Source organism: Hippoglossus hippoglossus, chromosome 15 (genome assembly GCF_009819705.1).
Source record: "Hippoglossus hippoglossus isolate fHipHip1 chromosome 15, fHipHip1.pri, whole genome shotgun sequence".
NCBI lineage: Eukaryota > Metazoa > Chordata > Actinopteri > Pleuronectiformes > Pleuronectidae > Hippoglossus > Hippoglossus hippoglossus.
The window spans coordinates 9,156,185-9,178,896 of record NC_047165.1 but is presented as its reverse complement, the minus strand read 5'-3'; the positions used below and the strand labels follow the sequence as shown (position 1 = coordinate 9,178,896).

The 22,712-nt window shown below is 41.0% G+C and overlaps 1 protein-coding gene across 6 annotated transcripts; it reads right to left on the bottom strand.

Annotated features, from left to right (window-relative positions):
• Nucleotides 1-792: 792 nt before the first annotated feature.
• On the bottom strand, nucleotides 793-22,360 carry slka (STE20-like kinase a). Of its 6 annotated transcripts, none has more exons than XM_034609042.1 (19): nucleotides 21,736-22,360; nucleotides 18,143-18,307; nucleotides 15,194-15,242; nucleotides 14,467-14,616; nucleotides 13,117-13,189; nucleotides 12,596-12,790; nucleotides 12,290-12,371; nucleotides 11,542-11,673; nucleotides 10,102-11,346; nucleotides 9,874-10,004; nucleotides 9,291-9,414; nucleotides 8,829-9,008; nucleotides 6,648-6,740; nucleotides 3,970-4,099; nucleotides 3,089-3,286; nucleotides 2,788-3,008; nucleotides 2,222-2,347; nucleotides 1,798-1,911; nucleotides 793-1,650 (listed from the first exon to the last, which is right to left on the bottom strand). In XM_034609042.1, the coding sequence occupies exons 1-19, from the start codon at nucleotides 21,883-21,885 to the stop codon at nucleotides 1,504-1,506; spliced, it is 3,705 nt and encodes a 1,234-aa protein (XP_034464933.1). In that variant the 5' UTR covers nucleotides 21,886-22,360; the 3' UTR covers nucleotides 793-1,503. The 6 variants fall into 6 exon arrangements, with proteins under 6 accessions (XP_034464933.1, XP_034464935.1, XP_034464937.1 ...); XM_034609044.1 differs by lacking the exon at nucleotides 6,648-6,740 and adding an exon at nucleotides 5,312-5,383; XM_034609046.1 differs by having other exon boundaries at nucleotides 2,788-2,982; nucleotides 3,162-3,286; nucleotides 21,736-22,359.
• Nucleotides 22,361-22,712: the final 352 nt, after the last annotated feature.

The window sequence follows — 22,712 nt, the reverse complement described above, 5'->3', positions numbered from 1 at the left end:
AGATTAAAATGCTGCAACTTAACAAAATAAAAAAATATCTGAAATCTATGGGGGCGTACGGTGTAATTCACAAAACACAGTCTCCAATAACCCCAATACAAATCCAGCATTCACGACAAAACAATGGGTGTCAGCGTACAGAAATTACAACGTGCATTGACGATGTGCAGTGGCAAAACAAAATAATCACCTTTATCTCGAAAAAAAAACGTTTCTCTTTTCGTGAACCGTCAATACTTCGCTCATAAAATACAGCGAAGGATGTCTCCTCACACACTGAAATTCATACAGTAACAGATACAGCATCTTAACTCTCACACAACACCGATCTCAGCATAATGAGTGATTACAGCTTCAATACATCGGAGAATGTGTCTTCAGGAAACTGGATGTGAACATAAAATACTCAGGGAACATTTGAAAAATAAGGTAAAATTATGTATTTAAAAAAAAACTTTGAATCGGCTTTGGTGAGACGAAGGTGACTCGCTGTCAAAATTCAATTGACAGATTCAACTGCATATATTTTTTTTCTTTAGCTCTCGTGGCAAAACAGTGCAAATCAACGGCTTTACATTCCTTTAGTTTCCACATGTGTTTAAACTTCACAACACTGCTTGAAAAGACTCCCGGAGGGTCGAGTGATTTATTTTATACTTATATATTATATATATATAAAAAAAAGGGATTTTCTCTCTCTCCAGGAAGAAACACATGCCACCGCTGTGTTTAACCAAACAGGGGAGACGTGTGTTTTGGAGAACAGCACTGACGTGAAATTATGTGCGATTGTTTTGTTCATTCGCCTCAAGACTGTAAGTTTGACTTCGTATGTAGGTACAGACATGTAACGTTTCACTCGTTTACGACACAGTACAATCGTTTTTCATTGTAACTCACAGACTTATGATCCCAACGTGGCGAGAATTTTTTCTCTCATGGCAACAACAGACACTGCACGAGTTAGAAGACACAGAACACCTCGCTGCGAACCAGCTCCACCTTCCACGCAGCAAGACAGGATCTCAGAGTCGGAATATTCAGCAGCTCATGGGAAATGATGAAAACGAAAATGTATTTTGCGATCATGGGTGGAAATGACAAAAAGTTATTTAAGTGCAACACATTCGAGGGGGGGGCACTGTATTTACTGTAAGCTGAAGAAAAACACAACAGAGGAGTGTCTGAATGCAGAAAACAGAATACATGAGGCACTGGAGATCATTCATACTGTAGCAGGCTGTGCTTACAATGTTCTCATAAGCATGATTGGGCTTAGCTACCAACTGCAGACTGCTAACACTTTCAACATGCTCAAAAAAGTGCATATTATCCCTCGGACACTTTCTCAACAAGTGTGCTCACTCTTTGCTGGAATCAGGGAGGTGAAGACATTTTCATTTTTTGGATCACTCAACGGTCAGAGGAACGACGCCGCTCCACCACCAGGCAGCGTCTGTGAGCGTGGTTGAGTCTGTTTGTGCAGCATGGACGGACGTGAGGCTATAAACCGGCGTTGTGCAGGTTCGGGATGGGGTAGAACTTGGACACTCGGCTCTGGGTGGTGGGGTTAAGGCATTCAGATTCACCGCTCATCTTGAAGAAGACCTCCTGCTCCTGGAGCTTTCGTGTGAACTCCTCCTCCAACGCCTGCAGGGGGCAGCAGATACAAACAGCTGAGTCAACCACGATGAACGTTGCATGAAGAAAAGAAAGCTGCAGCAGCTGAATCCTGAAAACAACCCGACTGCAGAGACGATCTGCACGAGAGATAAATTGTTCAGAATATAAATCTACCTTCTTCCTGGGTCTGAGCTTCTCTCTCCACTCCTTGATCTCCTGGCTGTGCTCCTCATCCAGCTCCTTCAGCTTCTGGGTCTCATGTTCAATCAGGAGGTGGCATTTCTCATTCTGAAAGGAAATTTAAAAATTAAACATTTATGAGCTGGATTAACATCTACTGTATTCCTCCTCCTTTGTCTGCAATGGAAAACCTATGGCTGTGCTTTTAATATATCTAATCTTCAATTTTTTAAATCAGCAGTGATATTTTATAATCTCGACATTAAAACCTGGTATGTTCTGCTGTTAAATCCTATAAAATGTGCTACAAACCAGGTAAACTTAAAGAAACATGTGTATGTGTATCTGTGTGTGTGTGTGTGTGTGTGTGTGTGTGTGTGTGTGTGTGTGTGTGTGTGTGTGTGTGTTGTAGCTCCACCTGTAGCTGCTGCAGCTCCCTGATGTTTGAGTCACACTGCAGCTGCAGGTCTCTCATCTGGTTCTCGTGTTTCTGGTGTTGATTGAGTCTCTCGTTCTTCTGCCTCTTTTCTTCCTGCGATCCAAACTGGAGGAAACCGACAAACAAAAGAGTGTAAAACGCTGCACCAAACAAAAATATCAAATCATCTGTCTTTTTTGTGGCAGAGAGGTCAGATTTTGAAAAGTGGTCTGCTTGTGCTGCAGGGATTGTTTCATTTCAAACATCTACCACAAAAATCTAACTTTCTCTTATCTCTGATTTCAACGTACATTACAAAGTGACAGGCAATGCCCTATTTTTACCTTCCTGCCTAAAGACTGGGCTCTGGTTTTATCAGAACAAACAAAGGATAATGGAGCCAGAGGACTGGTGACGTTAATGGTTGAGATAATCAGGAGTATTGTGTTTGCATTGGACAGATCCCAGGTGTGACTCTATGTGACATAGTGTTGCTAAAAAAAGATTGTGCCTGTTGAGTCACTTCTCCTCAAATGTGACAGCAGGGCTCCAGTCAGTGTCACTACCTGTTTTATTCGCTCCCTCTCCTGCTCCGGGGTGACAGATGCCGTGGCAGTGATGCGGAGACTCTTCTTGAACATGGCCATGCGGGTCTTGGCCTCGCTGCGCTGGATCTTGGGCAGACGAACCCTCTCCTGATTCTGTTTGTTCTTCATCTCCTCTATCAGCCGCTGATTGTAGCGGTGCATTTGCTCCATTTCCTGCAGAATACACACACACACACACACACACACACACACACACACACACACACACACACACACACACACACACACACACACACACACACACACACACACACACACAGTTTTGAGTTCAGCTGGGTCGTTTCAGCAACACCACACATTTCATCCACGCAGATTCCTCTCTGGGCTCTCACTTTCTCATGCCTCTTCAGCAGCTGGTGTCTTTGCAGGAAGTACTGGTCTTTCAGCTGCTGCTTCAGCTGCTGGTGCTTCTCCTGCAGGTGGCGCTCCTCCAGCTCCCACATGGCTGCCTCTCGAGCTACAAGACACAGCGAAACGTCGCGTGAGGCCACGTAAGTGTGAGTTGTCGTACACGCACATGCATGTAAGCCGGTAACGAGTAGAGTGACGGAAGCAAACAGAGACAGGCGACACTGAGCGAGTGAGACAAGCTGTAACATGTTCTCAGAGCATGTGTTTGCTCATTTTCCTCCATGTCAAGGTCAGTTTTACACAATGCTGGTGAGAAGATAAGGTGCAGCTCGCATACCTTCTCTGTACAAACTGAGAGTAAATCAAGAGTTAAAAATGATCACTTTTCGAAATTTCACGCAGCTGTTGGTTTCATGTTTGTTTAAGGTGAGACTAGAAACTGGTTTCGATGTTTGAGCTGTGTTGCTGCTTGAGAGATGATCCGAATCATGATGCCTTTTCCTTATAATTGAGCCATAATCTAATTTAGACGGGTTGATAACAGTCTGTTGATGTGATTCCTTCAGCTGAGGAAATCAGAAACAGAAATGTCATCATGTTTTTCAATCAGTTGATTCATTCCCCAATCTTTCATTTATTGTGAATCGCACGTCTCGAACAAGTTGAAACAATATTAGTTTCATGTTACACTAAAATAAATAGAAAGTTAAAGTTGTAGTTGAATCAAGAGGGACTGGTTAAAACCGTAAGCTGTCATATATCTTTAGTGTCGTTTTCTCCAGCTCGTACCTCTCATCAGCTGCTGCTTGTGGTTGAGGCAGTCTCTCTCAATAGTGGCGATCTCCAGTTTATGCTGCTGGATGATTTTCTTCAGAGCTCCATCCAGGTCCTGCTGCTGCTTCTGTAGGAACTCCTGCTCCTGAGAGAAGAGGGAGAGCGGTGAGAAACAGTCAGAGGAAGCCATGGTTATGAACACAGAGGGACAGCCGAGAGACAGAGAGAGACAGAGAGAGACAGAGAGAGCTGAATAAAACATCAAGTCTGATATAACATTATATTAACTATTCAAGTCATCCACGTCAAGTTCAGCACGACACAGAGCAACTAAGATGTCACATCATCAACTTGAATCAGGAGAGAAGACACTCAAGAGATCATGGATGGCACTGATCCACAATGGAGGTGAAGAGAGTGAGAGAAACAGAGAGAGAGAGAAAGAGTTCAGTTCAGTTGAGATTCAGATTCACAGTTTTACGTAAGACGACATCTACATTGACAATAACATCGTCCAGGGAACCAGTCTGTTATAACTTAATTATCAGTTGACTTCTTAAAATGCGCTGATATGACCGTTTGTTGGCCAACGTGCACAGGGATGAAATCTTTTATTTCACAGAATAAACAATGCAGAAAAGATGTGCGTTTATGTTTATTGCATGTAAAAAAATATGTTCTTAATTCAAATTCTATTAATTTGGTTGAATTTGTGTTTTCTTTTTGTTTATAGTTATTTATAATTAAGTTTTAGTTAAATTTTACTCAACTATGAACTATGATCACTTAATCAGTAGAAAATCTATGGAACCTTATTATTTTACAACTAAATCCAAAATAAAATAAATGAGTAAATCTGATACTGAAACCAAATTATACACAAAACCCACGACTTTTACATCCATCTTGTGAGGCAGCTAGTCAACATTTGGACCTTGGCAGTCAGAGACAAACATGGATCTCGACAGTCGGTGATCAACAACTACACCCCCACTGGGACGGAGCACTGTGCTTGTTTACTCCCAGACTCCAATCTAGTTGGAAGCAAATATAAATAAAGCCATATAAAATACACAAACTAGATGTAGAACATTTGTGGATTGGTGGAGGAGAAAAAAGATACGGGGCAGGATAAGAAGAGAGAACCACTGCACAAACACAGTGATGACAACACGCAAAAACAAAACGAAAACAAAACACCGCCCATGCTTACATGTGTCACTCCTAAAGTTAAACTGCACCATCACAATCTAGCCTGTCACGTTACTTTGCACACATCTAAGTATGGGCGAGCGACGGAGAGAAATAGGGCAGGAGTTGGGGGTGGGGGGGGTGGGGGTAGAGGGGGGAGACTTACATCCTGCATCTGAGCGTTGAAGAGTGCGCATGAGGACAACTGAAAAGACTGTATCATAACCTGGGCCACTGCCTGCGGAGGAGAGCAAACAGCGCACTCGCCCTGATCAGGGACAGACAACAGCACACAGCAGCAGGCTGAGGATCTCACACACACACACACACACACACACACACACTGATTCTTCCTAAGTTATGTAAGACATGGCCCTTTCCATTTTGGGACTATCGGTGAGTTTAAGGCGAACAGCGCAGCTCTGCGTAAATGTTAGGAGGAAGTCAGTTAATTAGTTATGAATACTCTTCCCATAAGAAGAGGAGCATTCTCTTTGTTACTTTCCATGCTGCTGGCTCACGAGAGTCAACTTCTGTCTGCGTGACGTTCACGTAATCCATAAAAGATGCACAGGCAAAGTCAGGAAAAAGCTTTCAGCACAAATGTCGACTGAGGAAACGAAAGCTGTGTCTGCAATCGCCCCTTCGCTGATTAATTCACTATTAGACGATGAACACTCAGCAGCAGATAATGTCTGCGCTCGGCATCGTCACTAACGTGTAACTGTAATTTCCACATACACGTAGTAATCTCAGGTGCAAAGAACTGCACTGAAGAATGTAAAGTAAACAGAAGTATACATTCTCTAAATACTAAATCTAACCATGACTTTCATAACTGAAGGTTCTGCTGATTAGTTTCTTAAATTATACATTTATTGCTTGATCTACAAATCTATAAATTATTGAAAAATACTCGTTACAAATTCCCGAATGTGACATTCAAATGTTTTGTTTGAGCAACAGTTCAAAACCCAGATATATTCTCTTTATTATCAGGACTGGGAAAATCAGTACATTTTCATATTTCTGAACATAAAATCAGTGAATTGTTATCACTTATAATTAAAATATCACTTAAAAAACAAATTAACAGCTGATTAATGCTCTGCTCAAATACAAACACTCATCTACTGGCTTTGTATGTAATATAACCACAAAGTAATTGAGCCCATTGATTTAAATGCCCATCATGGCTCAACAACACCACATATATAAAGGGGTTAAAAGTAGTTCAACCTTGAAAGATTGACAAATGTCTATAGTCCTATGATTTGCATGTACTGTCATATTGCTAAACATTATCTAAAATGTATTGTTATTTATTAAACTGATAAGAGGAAGTAAGGAGTGATCACAGACACAGCGATTCCCTTTGTTTGTATAGATGTGTATATACCTCACATGAATGGAGATATATAAGGAGAGAGGAAACAGAGGAAAGAGAGAGGAGAAGTAATCTCTTACTCCTTCAGAGTAAGACACAGCAGGTGATGGTTTACCTCGGCAGTCTTGAGGAGCGATAGATCCTCCTTTAAGCGTTTCATGAGCTCTTTTCTCAAGTGTTTGGGAGACTCGCCAACTTCCTGTTTGACCTACAGTGTGAATGCCGAAACTGGTAGATGCTGCATGTATATAATGAAAATCTAACAAAGCTTGGCCAACAAGAGTAGAGGACATGCACGGCCCGATTTGAGAGGAGAGATTCTGTATCCACCCGACCAACTGATTTCAAGTCAGCATGCTGAAATCCAACTTCCTGCGAGTGAAGTTTTCACTCGTTTGATTAGTAGTTATTCAGAGCACATCAGAAGTGTCAGTTTGAACTGCTCAAGTTGGAATCATTTTAAGAGGAAGTCAGGAGAAAGATTTGACGAGTACGAGGCAGAAGATGTTAGTCTCATAAACAGCTCCCATGTATTACTTTGCGTTTGATTAAGTCCCAAAGTCATCAGGATCATTTCTGACTCTTGTAATTCAAAAAACAGAGTAACTGAGTTGGAATCGTCTGACAACTACGATCTCTGATTATTTCACAGTGCTTACATTTGGACCCTTGCCAGGCTCTCAAGTTATAACTGAATGCAAATAAGACCTAATATTAAACGTACATGCTTCAAGTCTCCATACTTATCCATGACTAAGGCTGCAACTAGGAATGATCTTTATTGTTATTAATCTGTAGATTATATTCTTACAGCTCAGGGTGGCATCTTCAAATTGTGTGTTTTGTTATCAACATTCTGAAACTCAAAAATAAAAAACACACAAGTCAAAGATACGCAGAAGCTGAAACAAGGTCAATTTGGAAATGTTGCTTTCAATAACAGATAATCAAAATGTTGATTTATTCATCGATTAATTGTGCAGCTCTATTAAAGACTTTTCCGTATCAGTTACTCTGATGTAAGGATTATTGTATTTTTCCCAAATGAGCCCAACACCACTTAGAAAAATCTTCAAAGATTATTGTCCAAAGCCTCCTCACACACTCATACAGGAAACATGGTTAGTTAACAAATACAGTGACAACAAAAATACAACATTGGAAAAACTAAACATGTTATCAGTGAAAGGCAACAGCTCATATTTTTGCAGCTTAACAACAACGAAGCTAAAAGCAGAAGCGATCACATGAAGCCAACCGGCAAAAACATCATATATTTCAATACACTGAGGAAATATATTCTGGGAAAGCAAACTGCGAGCTGCACAACCAGCACCAGGTTCACATAATGCACAACAGATGCCAAACGGCACAACTGCCGAAAAAGAGCCAAGTAACGCGAAACCCACAAACTGCAAGCGCACCCAACACATCCTACAAAGCACTTATGCTGCAAACTGGGAGGATCAATACTATAAAAATAAATAAAGAAGTAAATAAATTACCAAATCAATGTAAAAAAACTATATATATATATATATATATATATATATATATATATAAATAAATGAATTAATTTAGAAATGCAAAAATAAATAAATGAAAATAGAAATATAAAAGGTAAATGAAATTAATACATAACAAAACAAAGATATAAATACAATGTTTAGAAGTAAATAATTAAAATAAAATGTAGATATATCTAAATAGCCTTTTTCATCACAAAACTATATTTATTTTTCATTTACTTAGGCATTTCATTGTTTAAACTGGCATTTATTTATTTATTGAGACTTTAATTAGATTATTTATTTATTTTTAATTTTGGCAGTTACAGTCCTCCATATTCTAAGCAGAGAAAGAGGCAGAAGAGACTAAAAAAGACCTGCAGGTGTAACAAGCCCAGCCCGCCATCATGATAAGGTTCAGCCTGAGATAATTCTCTAAAAATAACAAATACATTTGCAGCACAGCATTTCAACAGAGGAGAGCAGAAGCCTCTGGGCAGATGAATAATAGATACAACAACACAGAGCTAGTGCCAGCGAGAGGAACGATAGCATAGTCTGTCTGTCTGTTGCCATCATTTGGACACATACAGTAACAGGCAGAGCAGCAAAGCAACCCGCTCCCATAGGACTAATATGACAAAGCCAAAGTAAGTAAGTTATTAAACACATGCACTATTGAACAGCTTGTATCTATGGCATGCAAGTGCTTATCACCCCGAGATCCCTCAGTTAAGAGCTGATCATTAACGGCACCTCCACACAGACACAGGCAGGCACGACCATACCTCCTTCTTGCGGTTCTTCAGCATGTTTTGGAACTTGGAGAGTTCCTTGTCTTGATCCGTTTTGATTCGCTTGGCTTCATCTCGCAGTCGGCTGGTGTGATCCTGTTCCAGGCGTTCAATCGTCTGCTTCTGCTTTTTCTCAAGATTTTCCACTTCTTGGTCATATTGACGCTTCTTAGCCTGCACAGACAGAATCAATAGACACTGGCATCAGCCTGATGAGAGGACTGTATCTATAATAGCACAAGATTAACACAGATCAACAGCCAAAACTTTGTTTAAGGATTTTAATTTACTGTAAATAAATATATATAGATTTGTTTTAGAGATGGACAAGTGTTTTAATGTAAGATTCTCAGTTATGTTTAGATCAACTTTGAGAAGAAGCAGCTTGTTTCTTACTAGTTGGTGCACTAAAAAAAAACCACCTCACACTACTGTGGTATGAACAGAGTGACTCACAGTAGTTTCCTGTTCAAAGCGCCGGTAGATGTGCTCTCTCTGCTGCTGCAGCTTGTTGCTCAGCAGCTGCTGGGCCCGCTGCTCCTCTTTCTGCAGGAGGCGCAGCTCTCGCAACTCTTGCCGCCTGAGGAAACCACAGCAACAGTGTAGTCAAGGTGACATCATATTTTCTCGTCTCAGTTTGTTACTGATGAAATAAGATTATTTCCATTCAAAACTTTTATTTTCCCTTATCTGAAATGGGGTTTTTAATATGTAACAAAAGATTAATTACAACAATAGCTTCTTCTCCTGCGTTGACTATTCTGCTCTGCTCTGCTATACAACTCTAAGCATTACTGATCTTCAGGTCATGAACTCCACACTAAATACTTACGCACTTGTACAAACAGTTGAAACAGCATGTTTCATGTCTTTAAAAGGTAACATATAACATACAGCATTCATCACAGGAGATAATCTGGCTTTTGTAAAAGATGTGGGAGCAGTGAAATACAACACATCTATTTAAGGAGGCATGTTAAACAGGTCATGTCCCATATTTAGACCAATAGTATGGTGAGCAGATTGCAGACAGACGTACCTCAGGAACCTCATCTCCTCACTCTTGGCGTCGCTATCTGTCACTATCTTTGATGTCGTCACACTGACCTCCACACCATCCACCATGAATTTACGTGTTTTCTTCATAGTCTTCTTCTGACGTCTTGACTCCTACAAATGAAACAGGAATGTTTTGGGTGCAGAAGTTATTAAAATAATGTTTATATTTTAACAATTGAGGTTATAATTGAGGCAAATGTTATGTTACCTGCATAGAAATAGAGCCCCCTTCTTTGCTCTTGGACAAGAAGCTGGAGATAGACAGATTGAGGTCAAGGCTGTTAGTATCAGCAGCGGAGCTGCTTCCAGAGTCAGAGTCCTTCTCCACATCTGGCTTGATCACAGCAGGACTTCCTTGCTCTGTCTTGGTTTCAGAGTCGGTTTCGCTCTCTGGGACAGAAACGGTATCTTGAGAAGTGCTCTCATCAGCACGGTTAGTTTTCTCCTCATCCTCCTTCATGGCGATGTCTTTAGATGGTTCCAATGGTTCTGGTTCTTCAGAGGCTTCTTTGACTTCATCGCTCACTCCATTTGTGGATTCAGTTGTCGCCTCTTTCTCCAGTTCAACCTTCTCTCTAGTCTGATTATCTTGTTCAGGCTGCTCTGCTTCCTCAGGGGCCTCATTCTCAGGCTTTTCTCCAGGCTGATTTTCTTTGGTCTGCTTCTCTAACAAAATGTCAATGGAGGGATCCACTGTTGACTTTGACTCTGTTTCTCCATTTACATTTGTTTCCTTTAGATTTGATTCTATATTCTCTTTGTCTACATTTGCATCTGTGACATCAACTGTGTCTTCTCCTGTCACTTTGTGTTGAGGTGTCTCCACACTTTGTTCTTTGTTTTCTTCTCCTGCCTGTGCTACAACATCTGTAAAAGGTTCTGGTTTCTCTCGTGAATCTTCAGGTTGCTCTTGGGATTTTGTAAATTCGTCTGTACCTGCTTCTTGTTTTTCTTTTTTTTCTTGTTCTTTCACATCCTCAGGCTTAATTTCTTCTTCTGTTTGTTGAGTTGGTTCATCCTTCGCTTTCTCCTCTTGTGTCTCCTTCTCTTCTTCCTCTGTTGTCTGACCATCTGTGTATAGGTCTAGGCTATCTAAGTTGTCTTCAGGCTCTGCTACTACAGGCTCCTCGGGAATCACTTCACCTTGTTCATCTACTGGTTTATCCTCTGTAAGATCTTGAGAGACAAAGTCCTTGGTGGGCTCTACTGTCGGCGAGGCCAGGTCTTCATTACTGGCATCAGACACCTCATTGAGTTTCTCCTCCTCATTCTTGTCAACCTCACTTGTTCCAAGTCCTTCATCTGAGAGCTTATCACTGGTCCTGTCCGCAGCAGGCTCGACCTCCGTCTTTTCTGTGACAGATTCCAGAGTGGAGGGAGTTTGTGCAGCTTTGTCCTCCTCTGAGCTGGCCACGCTGACATCTGAGGGGGCGCGCTTGTGCCCAGGAACAGTCTGAGTCAAAAGTAAGGAAAACAGGAAAATGAAAATGGCATCAATGATAGAAAAGGTCACAGTGCTGTCTGTTACAAAGATATCAACGAGGGAGTTTAGAGCTAATACATCATTTGAAAAAAAACATTTGGTTAGATACCATTATGTTTGCTACTGTATATATAGTACATACACTACACTAATAAAAGTATGTACCTGAGGTGTATCAGACTCTTCCTCCTCCTCCTCCTCTTTGCTGTCCTCGATCTCCTCTGTGACTTCAGCTTTGGCCTCGGCTATGAGTTCTCTGAGAGGTTTGCAATTGGTTACACTGCTGACAAAGGGATGCTACAGATGGAGACAAGACATCGAAATGAATTAGAAACTTTCTCAAACTGACAGGATGAATCAAATACAAGCACAAACCTCTAAACAGAAAACTAGAATTACGGCCTCATGGTTTATGTCTCTACCAACCGAGGCTATGAAATAATGTGACACTTATCACTTAATCTTTGAGTCCAAAAAGATGTTTGTACCAGATGGAATTTAATTCCCTCTGGGCACTACTGATAAATCAGAATAGAACGGACGTGAGGTCAGTGACCTTGACCTTTGACCACCATAAATCCAATCAGGTTGAGCAGTGATCTTTGGTGCCAAATTTGAATAAATTCCCTAAAGGCGTTTTTTGAGATATCACGCTGATGAGAATGAGTTGGATGCGAGGTCACAGCGACATGGACCTTTCACCACCAAAATCTGACTTCAGCTCAGAGTCCAAGTAGCCATTAGGACCTCGAGGCGTTTAAAAATAATGGAACGGATGGATGTATGTACAGTATAGTACAAATGGACAGACAGATGGTTATCATAACATAATGCCTCCAGCCAGTGGCCAGCAGTGTAGATGGTTGCTTACTCGGAGATAACAGTGGGCTGTAAATGGAGGAAAGCCGCTCACCTGTAGAAGCTGTATTGGGCCCCACCTACTGTCCACATTCTTATCAAGTGCTTTCCGCAAAAAGTCGTTGAATTGTGATGACCTTTCAAGAATACAAAAAAAAAGAATCAGTTGGTTGGCCACGGAACAGAGTTGTCTCCCCTGGCCCTGCTCTGTGGAGTCAGATTAATACAGTTCTCCTCTGTGGCCGGTTAAGCATTAACAATTCGCCACACTTTAACACATTAAACAGTCAACATTTGCTTATCTCCAATCCGGAAACATTCCCGTTCCACCTGTCTAGTTATCACCAGCACACCATCTCACCAGCGAGAGGGATGCATAAGTGTGGGCGGCTCGGCCTTGGCTATTTTCAGCAGCACTCTCATGGGATTCATCTCGTGGTTGGGCGGCTCGATCTGTGCCAGCTCTATCAGGGTCACCCCGAGGGACCAGATATCGGCCTTGTAGTCGTACGGACGGTCCTTGGACGTTTCGCACATAACTACCTCGGGAGCCATCCTGCAAAATGAGAAGTCAGAGGGTTTGTAACTAACATTTGGGCTGCAAGTGAATGTTCGCTTTCAGACATGATATTTGATATTTTTCTGATTCCTTTAGGTCAATTCTCTTAACTTTTCAAGGGAGAAAATGCAGTAACATAGCATGCGTGTGTATATTGGTCTGGAATTTGAAGGACAGGAAGCCGTGCTCGGTATTTAAGGCTGAGGTCAATGACGCTTTTGTGTCACTGCCGAAAAAATCATCACCCAAAACTGTTGGACACACTTAAGGCAATTATCTGTTGGACATGCAGTGTCCTCATGTCTTTGGGCTGCGTGACTCACCAGTAAGGAGTGCCGATGAAAGAATCTCTTCTCTGTAACGTCTTGGTATTTTTAGCAGAAACCCCAAAGTCAGCTGAAAGAAGACATTTTGATTATTTTCATCAGAATATAAAATTTAACTCTATAATGAAACTATGAATTCACTGGAAGAGGGAATTGTATAAAAAAAAAACATTGCAGACATTTTCTACTAGAGCAAACCAGAATCCTTTTTCTAAATTAAACTGGCTTCAGATTTCAAATATGAACCCTACAACTGGGCATAAGTCCATTATCACTGCCAGCACTGCTGTTATCTGTGCAACTATCTCAGCCTGCTTCTCCCATCACTTACAGCATGTACGCATTAGGAGGAAAGAGAGATCTATCATTACCTCCCTGGTGACAGCTTGATAATTATTGTTTGCCCGGCTCTGTCGTGACCCTCCTGCCTACAGAACATGAATCATCGGGGAACCAGCAGCTCTGGATGCAACAGCAGCAACATGAACACTTCTACTTCTTGAATATTATGTAACTAATTCAGTGCTTCACCAACTCCAGTGCATTAGTTTTGTATAAAAAATACGCCTCTCTCCTTCGGGTCGACAAAAAAAACACTTTACTTCATTTTCGAAATTCCACGGTAAATGTCACGCAGCATGAATGACTCATTACTGAACGTAAACACAGTGCTGTGCACTTGTCATCGTCCCCAAAGTCATGTAGCTCAGCTGGTTACAACAGCGCTGATGGCCAAGGGATCCACAATAGACTTTACTAATTATCTTTTTTTTAAGATCTATTAGTGTTGGCCCTGCTGGGAGGTTCAGAGGGGACATATATCTGAGAGAGGAACCACCAATGAATCACCTCTTGAGTATTCCAAAGTACATGTGCTTAGCTGTAACACAAGTGCACTTATCTTCTTGAATAATCCTTCACATTTGTTAAAACTAGTACAGTGCCCGTTCTAAAGATGCCTGTTTGTAATGGGCTGTTCACTTGGCCAGTGGTAATAATGGTTGTGGCTTTTTTTCTGAAACTGTAAAAGTGACCTGCTGTAATTGTGAGTAAAGACTGGCTGCAGGACTCAGTCCGCAGAACCCTGAAGCTGCAACAACGTCACTTACATTGATGAGTTCCAGCCGTCACTGCTACAGAGTGCTGGTCGCCTGTTTATTCAATGTTTCTTAGTATTGAACTTGTCAATATCGCATCAAACCCGACTTAACAATACACATGGCAAGTGCAAAGCCGATAAGATGAAAGGTTGTCGAGATATAAGAGTCAAAGACAGGCAGAGATTTTCTGGAATTAGTAGATAGGTATTACTATGGCAATCACAGCAGTGAAAATGTATATATTTACCCAGTTTCACTTCTCCATCCAAGGAGAGGAGAATGTTCCCAGCTTTCAAATCTCTGTGGATGACCTTGTTCTCATGGAGGTAAACCAGGGCCTCTAAGGTCTGTCGACACACCACACGGATCTGAGGCTCTGTCAGGGGCCTCTCCAGTTCTGTGGAAAAACATGCACACAGATAATTCTTTAGTCACATATTTTTCCAGATCATATATTGTTATTGTAGTTTTTTATGCCTTTAAGAAACACAGGCTTGGTCATTAGAATGTATTAACATTAAATATGATGGCTTAACGGTATCCAATAGCAACTGGAGGACAAATCTCCACCCTTATACCAGCCAGCATGTATGACTGGAAGATCCTGGCAAAAGACATTTGTTTTAGGTGAGTCAGACCACAGAGCAGAAACAACATCCAACGGAGCAGTGAATTGACTGGCATCATCTTTGTTGTTGTAATTCACGAGTAAGAAAAGGTTGTGAGGTGTTTCTTCAATCAAAATAAGAAAATAAGAGAGTGTGCTGGCGTTAGAAGTGGAGCAACCACTCCTTGAAAACCGAGCTATAATAATTACACAGTTGGACCGGCCTCTCCAAGTGAGGAGAGGGAAAGAAAATCCAGCAGAGGTTTCAGGGTGGAACAAAAAGAGTTGGCACTCAGGGATGGAGCAAAGAAAAGGCTCCAGAACTTTATAGTGCGTTTCTGTTTCCTTTAATGAATGAGGGACTTACCCAGCATGATGGCATCCACTGCGCCGCCCGCACAGAACTCAATCAGGATCTGCAATTTTAAAGCAGAACAAATTGGACAAATTAGTAATGCATTCTGCGATGCAATGAAGGAGGAACTGTTATCCAGAGTATGTAAATAACATGACCTTTAGCACAGACATCAGCATCCCTGTTATATGTTATTGATTTCGTTGTGGGGCCATTCTAAGAAACCAATCAATCAGACACTAAAATATCTATTCTGAGCTTCCTCTAAAGCAGGGGTATTCAACTAAAATTTAAAGAGGTCCAGTTAGAGAAAATTTCTTGAAGCAAAGGTCCGGAAGATCATAATGTCTAACTATTTAGTGTGATATATATTTAAGTAGCCTAGTAGTTGTATCAACATCTGCATGTACTAAATACCTGACTGTCAAATCAAATGAATTCAGTACGATTCAAAACCTTTTTGACAATATTTATTGTCACGTAACAAAGAACTGAACATATATGTATGATTGCAGATATGTATAATGTTCTCTCATTAACTAAATAAAAGTAGGGCTGCATTTCAAAATAACAGAAAATAAATCAAATGTGACAATTGTGCATGTTCAAATAAAGGGCTTAACTTCAGAAAAATAAAATAAAGGGAGCAAAAGCTTGAATTTCCCTTTTTCTGTTTCACATCTTGACTCAAAAGTCTCAACCAATTTTACAGATAATAAATCTCAACACATCTTAACAATTGAACAGTTTGTTCGTCTGTTTCTCTCCCTTTCTCCGTCTCACTCCTGTTTCTCAACTTTCTCCGGCTCAGTCGTCTGTATCTCTCCCTTTGTTTTCTCTACCTGTTTCTCTATCTTTCTTTTTCTTTCTACCGTCTTTTCATGAGTAACTTGCCTCTGACTCTCTCATCTGTCTGCACTGTAGAGTCGCAATGTTTACCGCCTGGAATGCACAGACTTGATTGGCTGAGTAGTATCACATGGGATGGCTTAACTCACATGCAATTGGTCTGTGCGTTTCCTCATCCGCTAAACCACTACCGTAAAGACTACAAAAGCTGTGCCGGTTACAAATAGAAGCGCCCCGTCAGGTTTTAAATCATAACCTTCTGTTTTGGCTGTAGGTCCGGGTCCGTACGGGACGGCTTCTGGGTCTGGACTCGGACCGCGGTCCGCCTGTTAGTGACCCCTGCTCTAAAGGCACGTCTTGTGTTTTCCATTTCAGGACAATCCTTTATATTTAGAGGTTTGATCCTCTCCTTGCGCTTTCTTATAAATTCATATTCTTTGGTGGGTAAATGTTTTGTTTGCTTGACTACACAAAACATCCAGGATATTTCATCATACATTCTGATAAAATATCATGTCCTTGTTTGTACACTGTATATTTACAAAACATAACCTTAAGCTAAAATATAATTTACTGTGCAGACAAATTCGTTATGGGAGAGAAGAAGAGGTCGATTCCTTTCACAAACAACTGTTCTATCTACTCTCAGTGTATCTAAACCACATTATTTGCATGAAAGGAACATGTGAGAGGAAATATTCTGGGGAAGTAAGTCATCGATCCTCATACATTTGAGTAAAACTTTGTACAATATACCATTTTAAACGTTTGCTTCAGTATAGCTGTATAATAATATAAAGACTATCAGTTCACAAAGCACATCTGAGTTTACTATTTGAAGCCACGTGCATTAGACGAACATAACACTGTTCTTTAATACTGTTATTGAAATGTAAAACTGCCCAGCACCTGACCCCAGCTCTCTCTCTTTGATCAGCTGATGTAATGTAACCGACAACCACTTCATCTTCATTAGCTTTGCCAGCACGTAACTTGGCAGCTCATGGTATCAGATGATAGAAAAAAATAAATCAAAGCTACAACCAAGCAACACCCTCTAGTCAGAAGACGGAAACAACGAGGAGGAACCAAGTGGTTCTTCCCGTTCTGTATAATCATCATTGTGTTGTGGGAATCTCGCAAGTCATTTACATTCCTGTGCCTCTGACAGGTGTTGCACAAATTCCAATTTGCTGAATTGAACATCACTACTACAAAAACAAATCCCATTAGTTTGAGCAAAGTATTTTCTTTGATTTATCAGTAGTAGAAAAAAGGAATATATTATACATTAACTCAATGCCAAACACATGCAAAGCAGAGGCAGTTACACATTAATCAGCTGCTTAAAGATTGTGGACGGAGGGGCAACCGGCATGCAGCTCTGAATTATTCACAGGCACTTTCTCCAGCCACCGAACCCACTCCATTATCTTCTCATAGATGTGGACAGTCCACAGGGGACAGTCACATGACACCACCTACCTGGACCTAATTGCTCTGGGGCCTCTTACTGCACAGAGAGTGAAATCTACTGACCATGTATTAAATCTGCACTGTGACTGAAGTCTCTGCTCATGGGGATAAGGAGGCAGACACAGGAGTTGTTTTTAAAATGGGTGCGGAGAATTTTACTCCACTATAATCACTGTTACGATTTGGGTCAAAAATGGCGGGATTCTACTGGAAGTCATGGGATCCAACCATAGTGATTAACCAGTCCATTATTTAAAATAAGAAAATATATTAAATGTATTAAATGTATTTTCCTGACAAGGAAATCCTGCAGTCGAGCACACTTACCCTCAACCTAGCCTCTAATTGTGTCACATGACTGGTTTTAAAAGCTTCAATCTTTGGCTACAGGAAATAAAAATGCAGTATGACTGTCCTTAAATCGTGACGTGTAAATGATGTGAGGGTTCTTCAAGAGACGGCATAACAAATGGTGATGAATTAGTGTGTCTCCTTGCATGACTTGTTCGCTGCCTCTGTGTCTCCCTGCATGACTTGTTCTCCGCCTCTGTGTCTCCTTGGCTTCAAGTCAACATCAACACACGAGAAAAAAAAAAAAAAAAGACAGTTCTGTCAGTCAGGCACTGGCTTGCTTACCCAAAGTTTGCCTTCAAAATAAAAGGCATCCAGCAGTTTGACGATGTGATGGTGGTCGCAAGAGGCCAGAATTTCGATCTCCACCATGTAATCCTCCAGTTCATCCTCCGTCTTGGTGTCAATCACCTTGGCAGCAGCGAGGGTCCCATTGTGCTTATTCTGAGCCTGAACACAGCATGAACAATAAGAAAAATGGAAAGTTACATACTAGGAATATTGTGTATTCTTGCAACATAAAATTTGTAAAAGAAACAGAATAAAAGGGGGATTGTTTCGAATGAGTATGTTGGTCAATTGCTGCCACGGTCAGGTGGCTACTGTGGTAGAACACCCATCAATGTTAACGACTTTATTTAGGACAAAGCGCTTTAGGAGCTAGAGCAATAAACAGTGGAGGACTTTATGGCTTGTTTAACTGAAAGCAATCTCCTGGGGATTACATCTCTATAAATACATTTTATAGAGAAAGTCATGATAACATAAAGTTGTATATTGAAAAGGAAAATGGCTGTAAGAAAAAAAAAAAAGCAAGCAACATTCTGAAACTTTCCGACTTCCTCCACTTCCTTTTCTAACCTGTAGTTATTTCCTTTCCCTTTGAAACACCTGCTGCAGCATACGGTATGAAGTCACAGTGGCAGTTTTTGTACATTAAATCACATTTGATTGGCTTATGTGTGACCGTATCGGTAAAAATGCCTCAAAATCTTTTTTCTTGATTAGGCTGCAGTCAAATAAACACTAATATAGAAGAAAAAAACACACACCCCCTTCAAACAAGTAGCTGAGAATAATGTATTTTTAGGTGGTTTAATGTTTATGGATACAGACACAATGTCAGGGAGTTAAGGAAAAAGAAACGGGAGGGCGTGTTGGGAGCAACTGCTGCTACAGAGTGTGTCAGACCCTATATTTACACAGTTCTGACCTGACTCACTCTCCGCCTCTTTCCCTTTGTACTGACTACACTCGTCTAACATGAGCCACCGCTGACACATATACAGATTCAGTATAAGCGTCATGATGGAAAGTGAGGCGATTATTCGTCTGTCGTGGTGTGTCTGGCCTTTGTCCTTATGTACATGATATTTTACACTTGTTGTAAATACTGGTCTGTTTTAAAATATGAAATCAGTTCATAGGCGTCGTAACAATGTAAAAACGAGAAACACAACTATTTGTTCCTTATAAATAACCGAGGCCACATGCATGGGGTTCGATAATCTTTTAGATCTGGCAAATAATTTGACCTATTTGATATGGAATAAATTGTTACATGATAAATCTCACACAACCACCTAGAAGGGGGACTCACCTTGTGTCTCTCATATTATAACAGGGTATCAGTTAAATTTAATACCTTTTTAAGACCTTTTCAAGACCATAAAGAATGAAATTTAAAACCTGTCTCAATTACGACAGATATGATGTAATATTGGAGTCATAGATTTACTACCACTTCCCCATAGCTGAGGATAAAGTGAAGCGGGCTTTTAAAAGACTCAGTCATCAGTTCTATGTTGTGTGTTGTATTATTACAGCATGCTTCAATTGGTATCATTGAGAAAGAACTACAACACATAAAAAAAACTTAAAAACCCATGCATGTTGCTAAAAGAAATTTAAAAGGCGTGATGAAGTAGCCTTAAATTAACGTTTAAGACCCTAACGTATTTAAGACATGGTATGTAAATTTTAACGTATATCAGACTTTGTGCCGCCAAACATTCAGATGACTGAATTTTACACTTTGTTGGACTTTTTAAGGCCCTGCAGAAACCCTGTTTAACACAGATACATGAGTATAACTTTGTGAAGTGGCTGGCTGTGTAAAAATAATTATGTCAGGGGTTTCTAACAAATTAAAAGACAGTCTGAATTGTACGTGAGGTCTGGACTTCCTCTTATTCACTCCCACAAAAAGCTGATTCACACTTTGCTGTTGATCTTTGTCACCCCACCCAAATGAGGCAACCGTCAGAAGCCTGTGAAATAACTGATGAAATGCGTCGTCTGCGTTGCGGCTAATGTGACCTGACCCCAACTTCTCCTCACCCTTTATGTGTAGGAACATTGTGAGATTTTCATCAATAAATCTAGTCTGACAGGGCATGAAAGGCCCCTGTGCTTTCATCACAGTTAGCTAATCAGCTCATAGGCCTTGGGAACTTGTGACTGATTTCTTTTGTTTTGCCTGTGAGCTCCATTATTTGACCATAACAATTCAGGAAGTGACAACAAACAGAGGGGGAAGTCTTTCAAAGAATTTCAGGGAAATCACATTTGAAAACAGCTAAGTGTTTCTTATATTGCTGACCAGTTCACAATGTAAAACAAACCACACAAAGATAACCTGGAGAGTTGACAGAGATTACAGGTGTCGGACACAAAAACATCAATACTTTGTGGGATAATGCAATACTACACTGAAAACTACAGTCTCAGAGGGAGGAAATATCTCTGCAACTCTGGCTGTTCATCTAACTCGACAAAAACTGAATCTCCACAAAAGGTAGCATTCATTTTAAGTTATTTAATGATATTGTGGCTATTGTGGCCACAATATACAAAAAAGGGTCTGGCAATAAAACAATAACAATAACGATTAGAATGCGTTTTCATCAATAGCCATGTAGTAAATATTAAATATATATATATTACTTATGCATTGTGCAAGCATGGTGAGGAAGTTAATACATAAATGGTTTTAATGTTCTACCTGGGATTTGTTAAATGGTTTGCTATTTATCACGTGTTTCATTCTCTGGCCATAGAGAAAACTATTGAACCAGAACCTTCACTCAGGAGCAAAAAATGTGTCTTTAAACTCAGGAGAAACAATAATGTGACATTAATCGTGATGATCATAGAAACTGAGTGATATGAAGAGTAATGGTGATATTTTTAGCCATGGTCCTAATATATAATGTACAGTTTGTGTCAGTCAGTGTGTAAATAAAAGAATTAACTACTAAAATCTGCAGACGCACATGTGCAGCTCTCACCTTAACAATTCTGCACATGTGGGAGTGACACGTTTGTTTTTGTAAGGCTACCTGCTGGTTTTTGTCTGTGTGGCCTCTGGTTTCTCACAGCAGACTCAGATTGAAAAATAAACAAAAAAAACAATCCAGTCTGACATTTGTGAGGCCATGTTTATTCTGTGGCAGTAGGACCACACCTTCACCACTTTGCCTGCAGCCAAGTGCCACTCAATGACATGGCAAAGTCATATTTATAAACAGGGCCTGGACCATAGACTGTATATAAAGAGGCCTGGACCTTAGCCCTCCAAAATAAAAGGAGGGAGATGAGGTTATACGTGTGTGAGTTGAGGTGACACCAGCAGATCCTGCAGGTTCTGGTTTGTTTTGTATTTCCTGGTAAGTGAAGGTGCAGTGTACAGAACAGTGTGAGTGAACTGCTCAGATGAAAAACACCCTAAGTCTAAGGATGTGGCCTGGAGGAGGAGGAGGAGGAGGGGTGCTGTCATTTTTAACGTCGCATCCTCTCATCTGCATCAACGTGACACACAATGGACGCTTGCTTGTCTTCGAACCCCCTTAAGGACGGATGTGAAACAGTGTTATTACCTTGTACACTTTCCCAAACGCTCCGTCCCCCAGCTCCCCGATCATCTCCCAGATGTCCTCCGGGTTCACGTCCCTGTGGACATGCTCGTACTGCTTCTTCTTCCTGTCGGGCCCCAACTTGAATATCTTCCGAAAATTGAAGAAGGACATGTTTGTGTCTGTGTGGGGATGTGTCTTCTACTTGTTCTTCTTCTTCTTCTTCGGTTATTTCCGCCGCCACGGGAAGACAAAACGAGTCTAGCGGTTCTTCTTCCTCCCGACGCGGGGCTCAACTGTGGAGAAGAGCCGCATTCACGCGTTAAACGAAGCCGGACGAGCGGGTGTTGTGTCCATTCAGCTGCGATAATGTCAATTATAACTTCCCTCGACGGCCGCTCCGCACAATCACATCGCAGCTAGCGGCGTTTCACAGCCAGGAGGAGCAGCAGGAGGAGGAGGGGGAGGTGAAGAGTTAGCTCCTGTTTCCGATCAAACCCGCTGATAGCAAATGAAACGGTAAATATTTACAGTAGCATCACAGACCACACGACATGTTTGTATCGTTTAACGTTACCGAGAAGACCGAGAACACACCTCGCGCCTCGGTTGGCTGAACACACAGAAGTTAGCGAAGCGGTGACAAGCTAGCTAACATGGCTGCAAGGACTTCCGTTAAAAAACACCTTCAAAATAAAAAACCGCTCACTGATGATGGCGGTTTCCTGTAACACTGGATCCAGGGGTGGATCCAGGGGGCAGGGGCAGGGGGGGACTCTAGCCCCAGCTCAAGTTTTATTTGTCATCTGTTTGCACTACTCTCATCTTATCCACCGTTTGCCTTATGACTGCATACTATGTCGTACTGTGTACTACATTTTGAGTACTTATTATGTTGCGTACTTATATGTTCTGTCTACTTATATGTTTACACCAGGGACATATGTCAGAATTGACAATAAAGTTAACTTTGACTTTGAGTTAACACAGGGTCAACAGTA

Excerpts from the sequence above, each read along its gene's own strand:
- slka (XM_034609042.1), bottom strand. The coding sequence starts at position 21,885 with ATGTCCTTCTTCAATTTTCGGAAGATATTCAAGTTGGGGCCCGACAGG. Across the intron at positions 9,415-9,873 it reads GAGGAGATGAGGTTCCTGAG|GCGGCAAGAGTTGCGAGAGC; the intron begins GTACGTCTGTCT and ends TGGTTTCCTCAG. Across the intron at positions 4,100-6,647 it reads CGCTCCTCAAGACTGCCGAG|GAGCAGGAGTTCCTACAGAA; the intron begins GTAAACCATCAC and ends CTCTTCTCTCAG.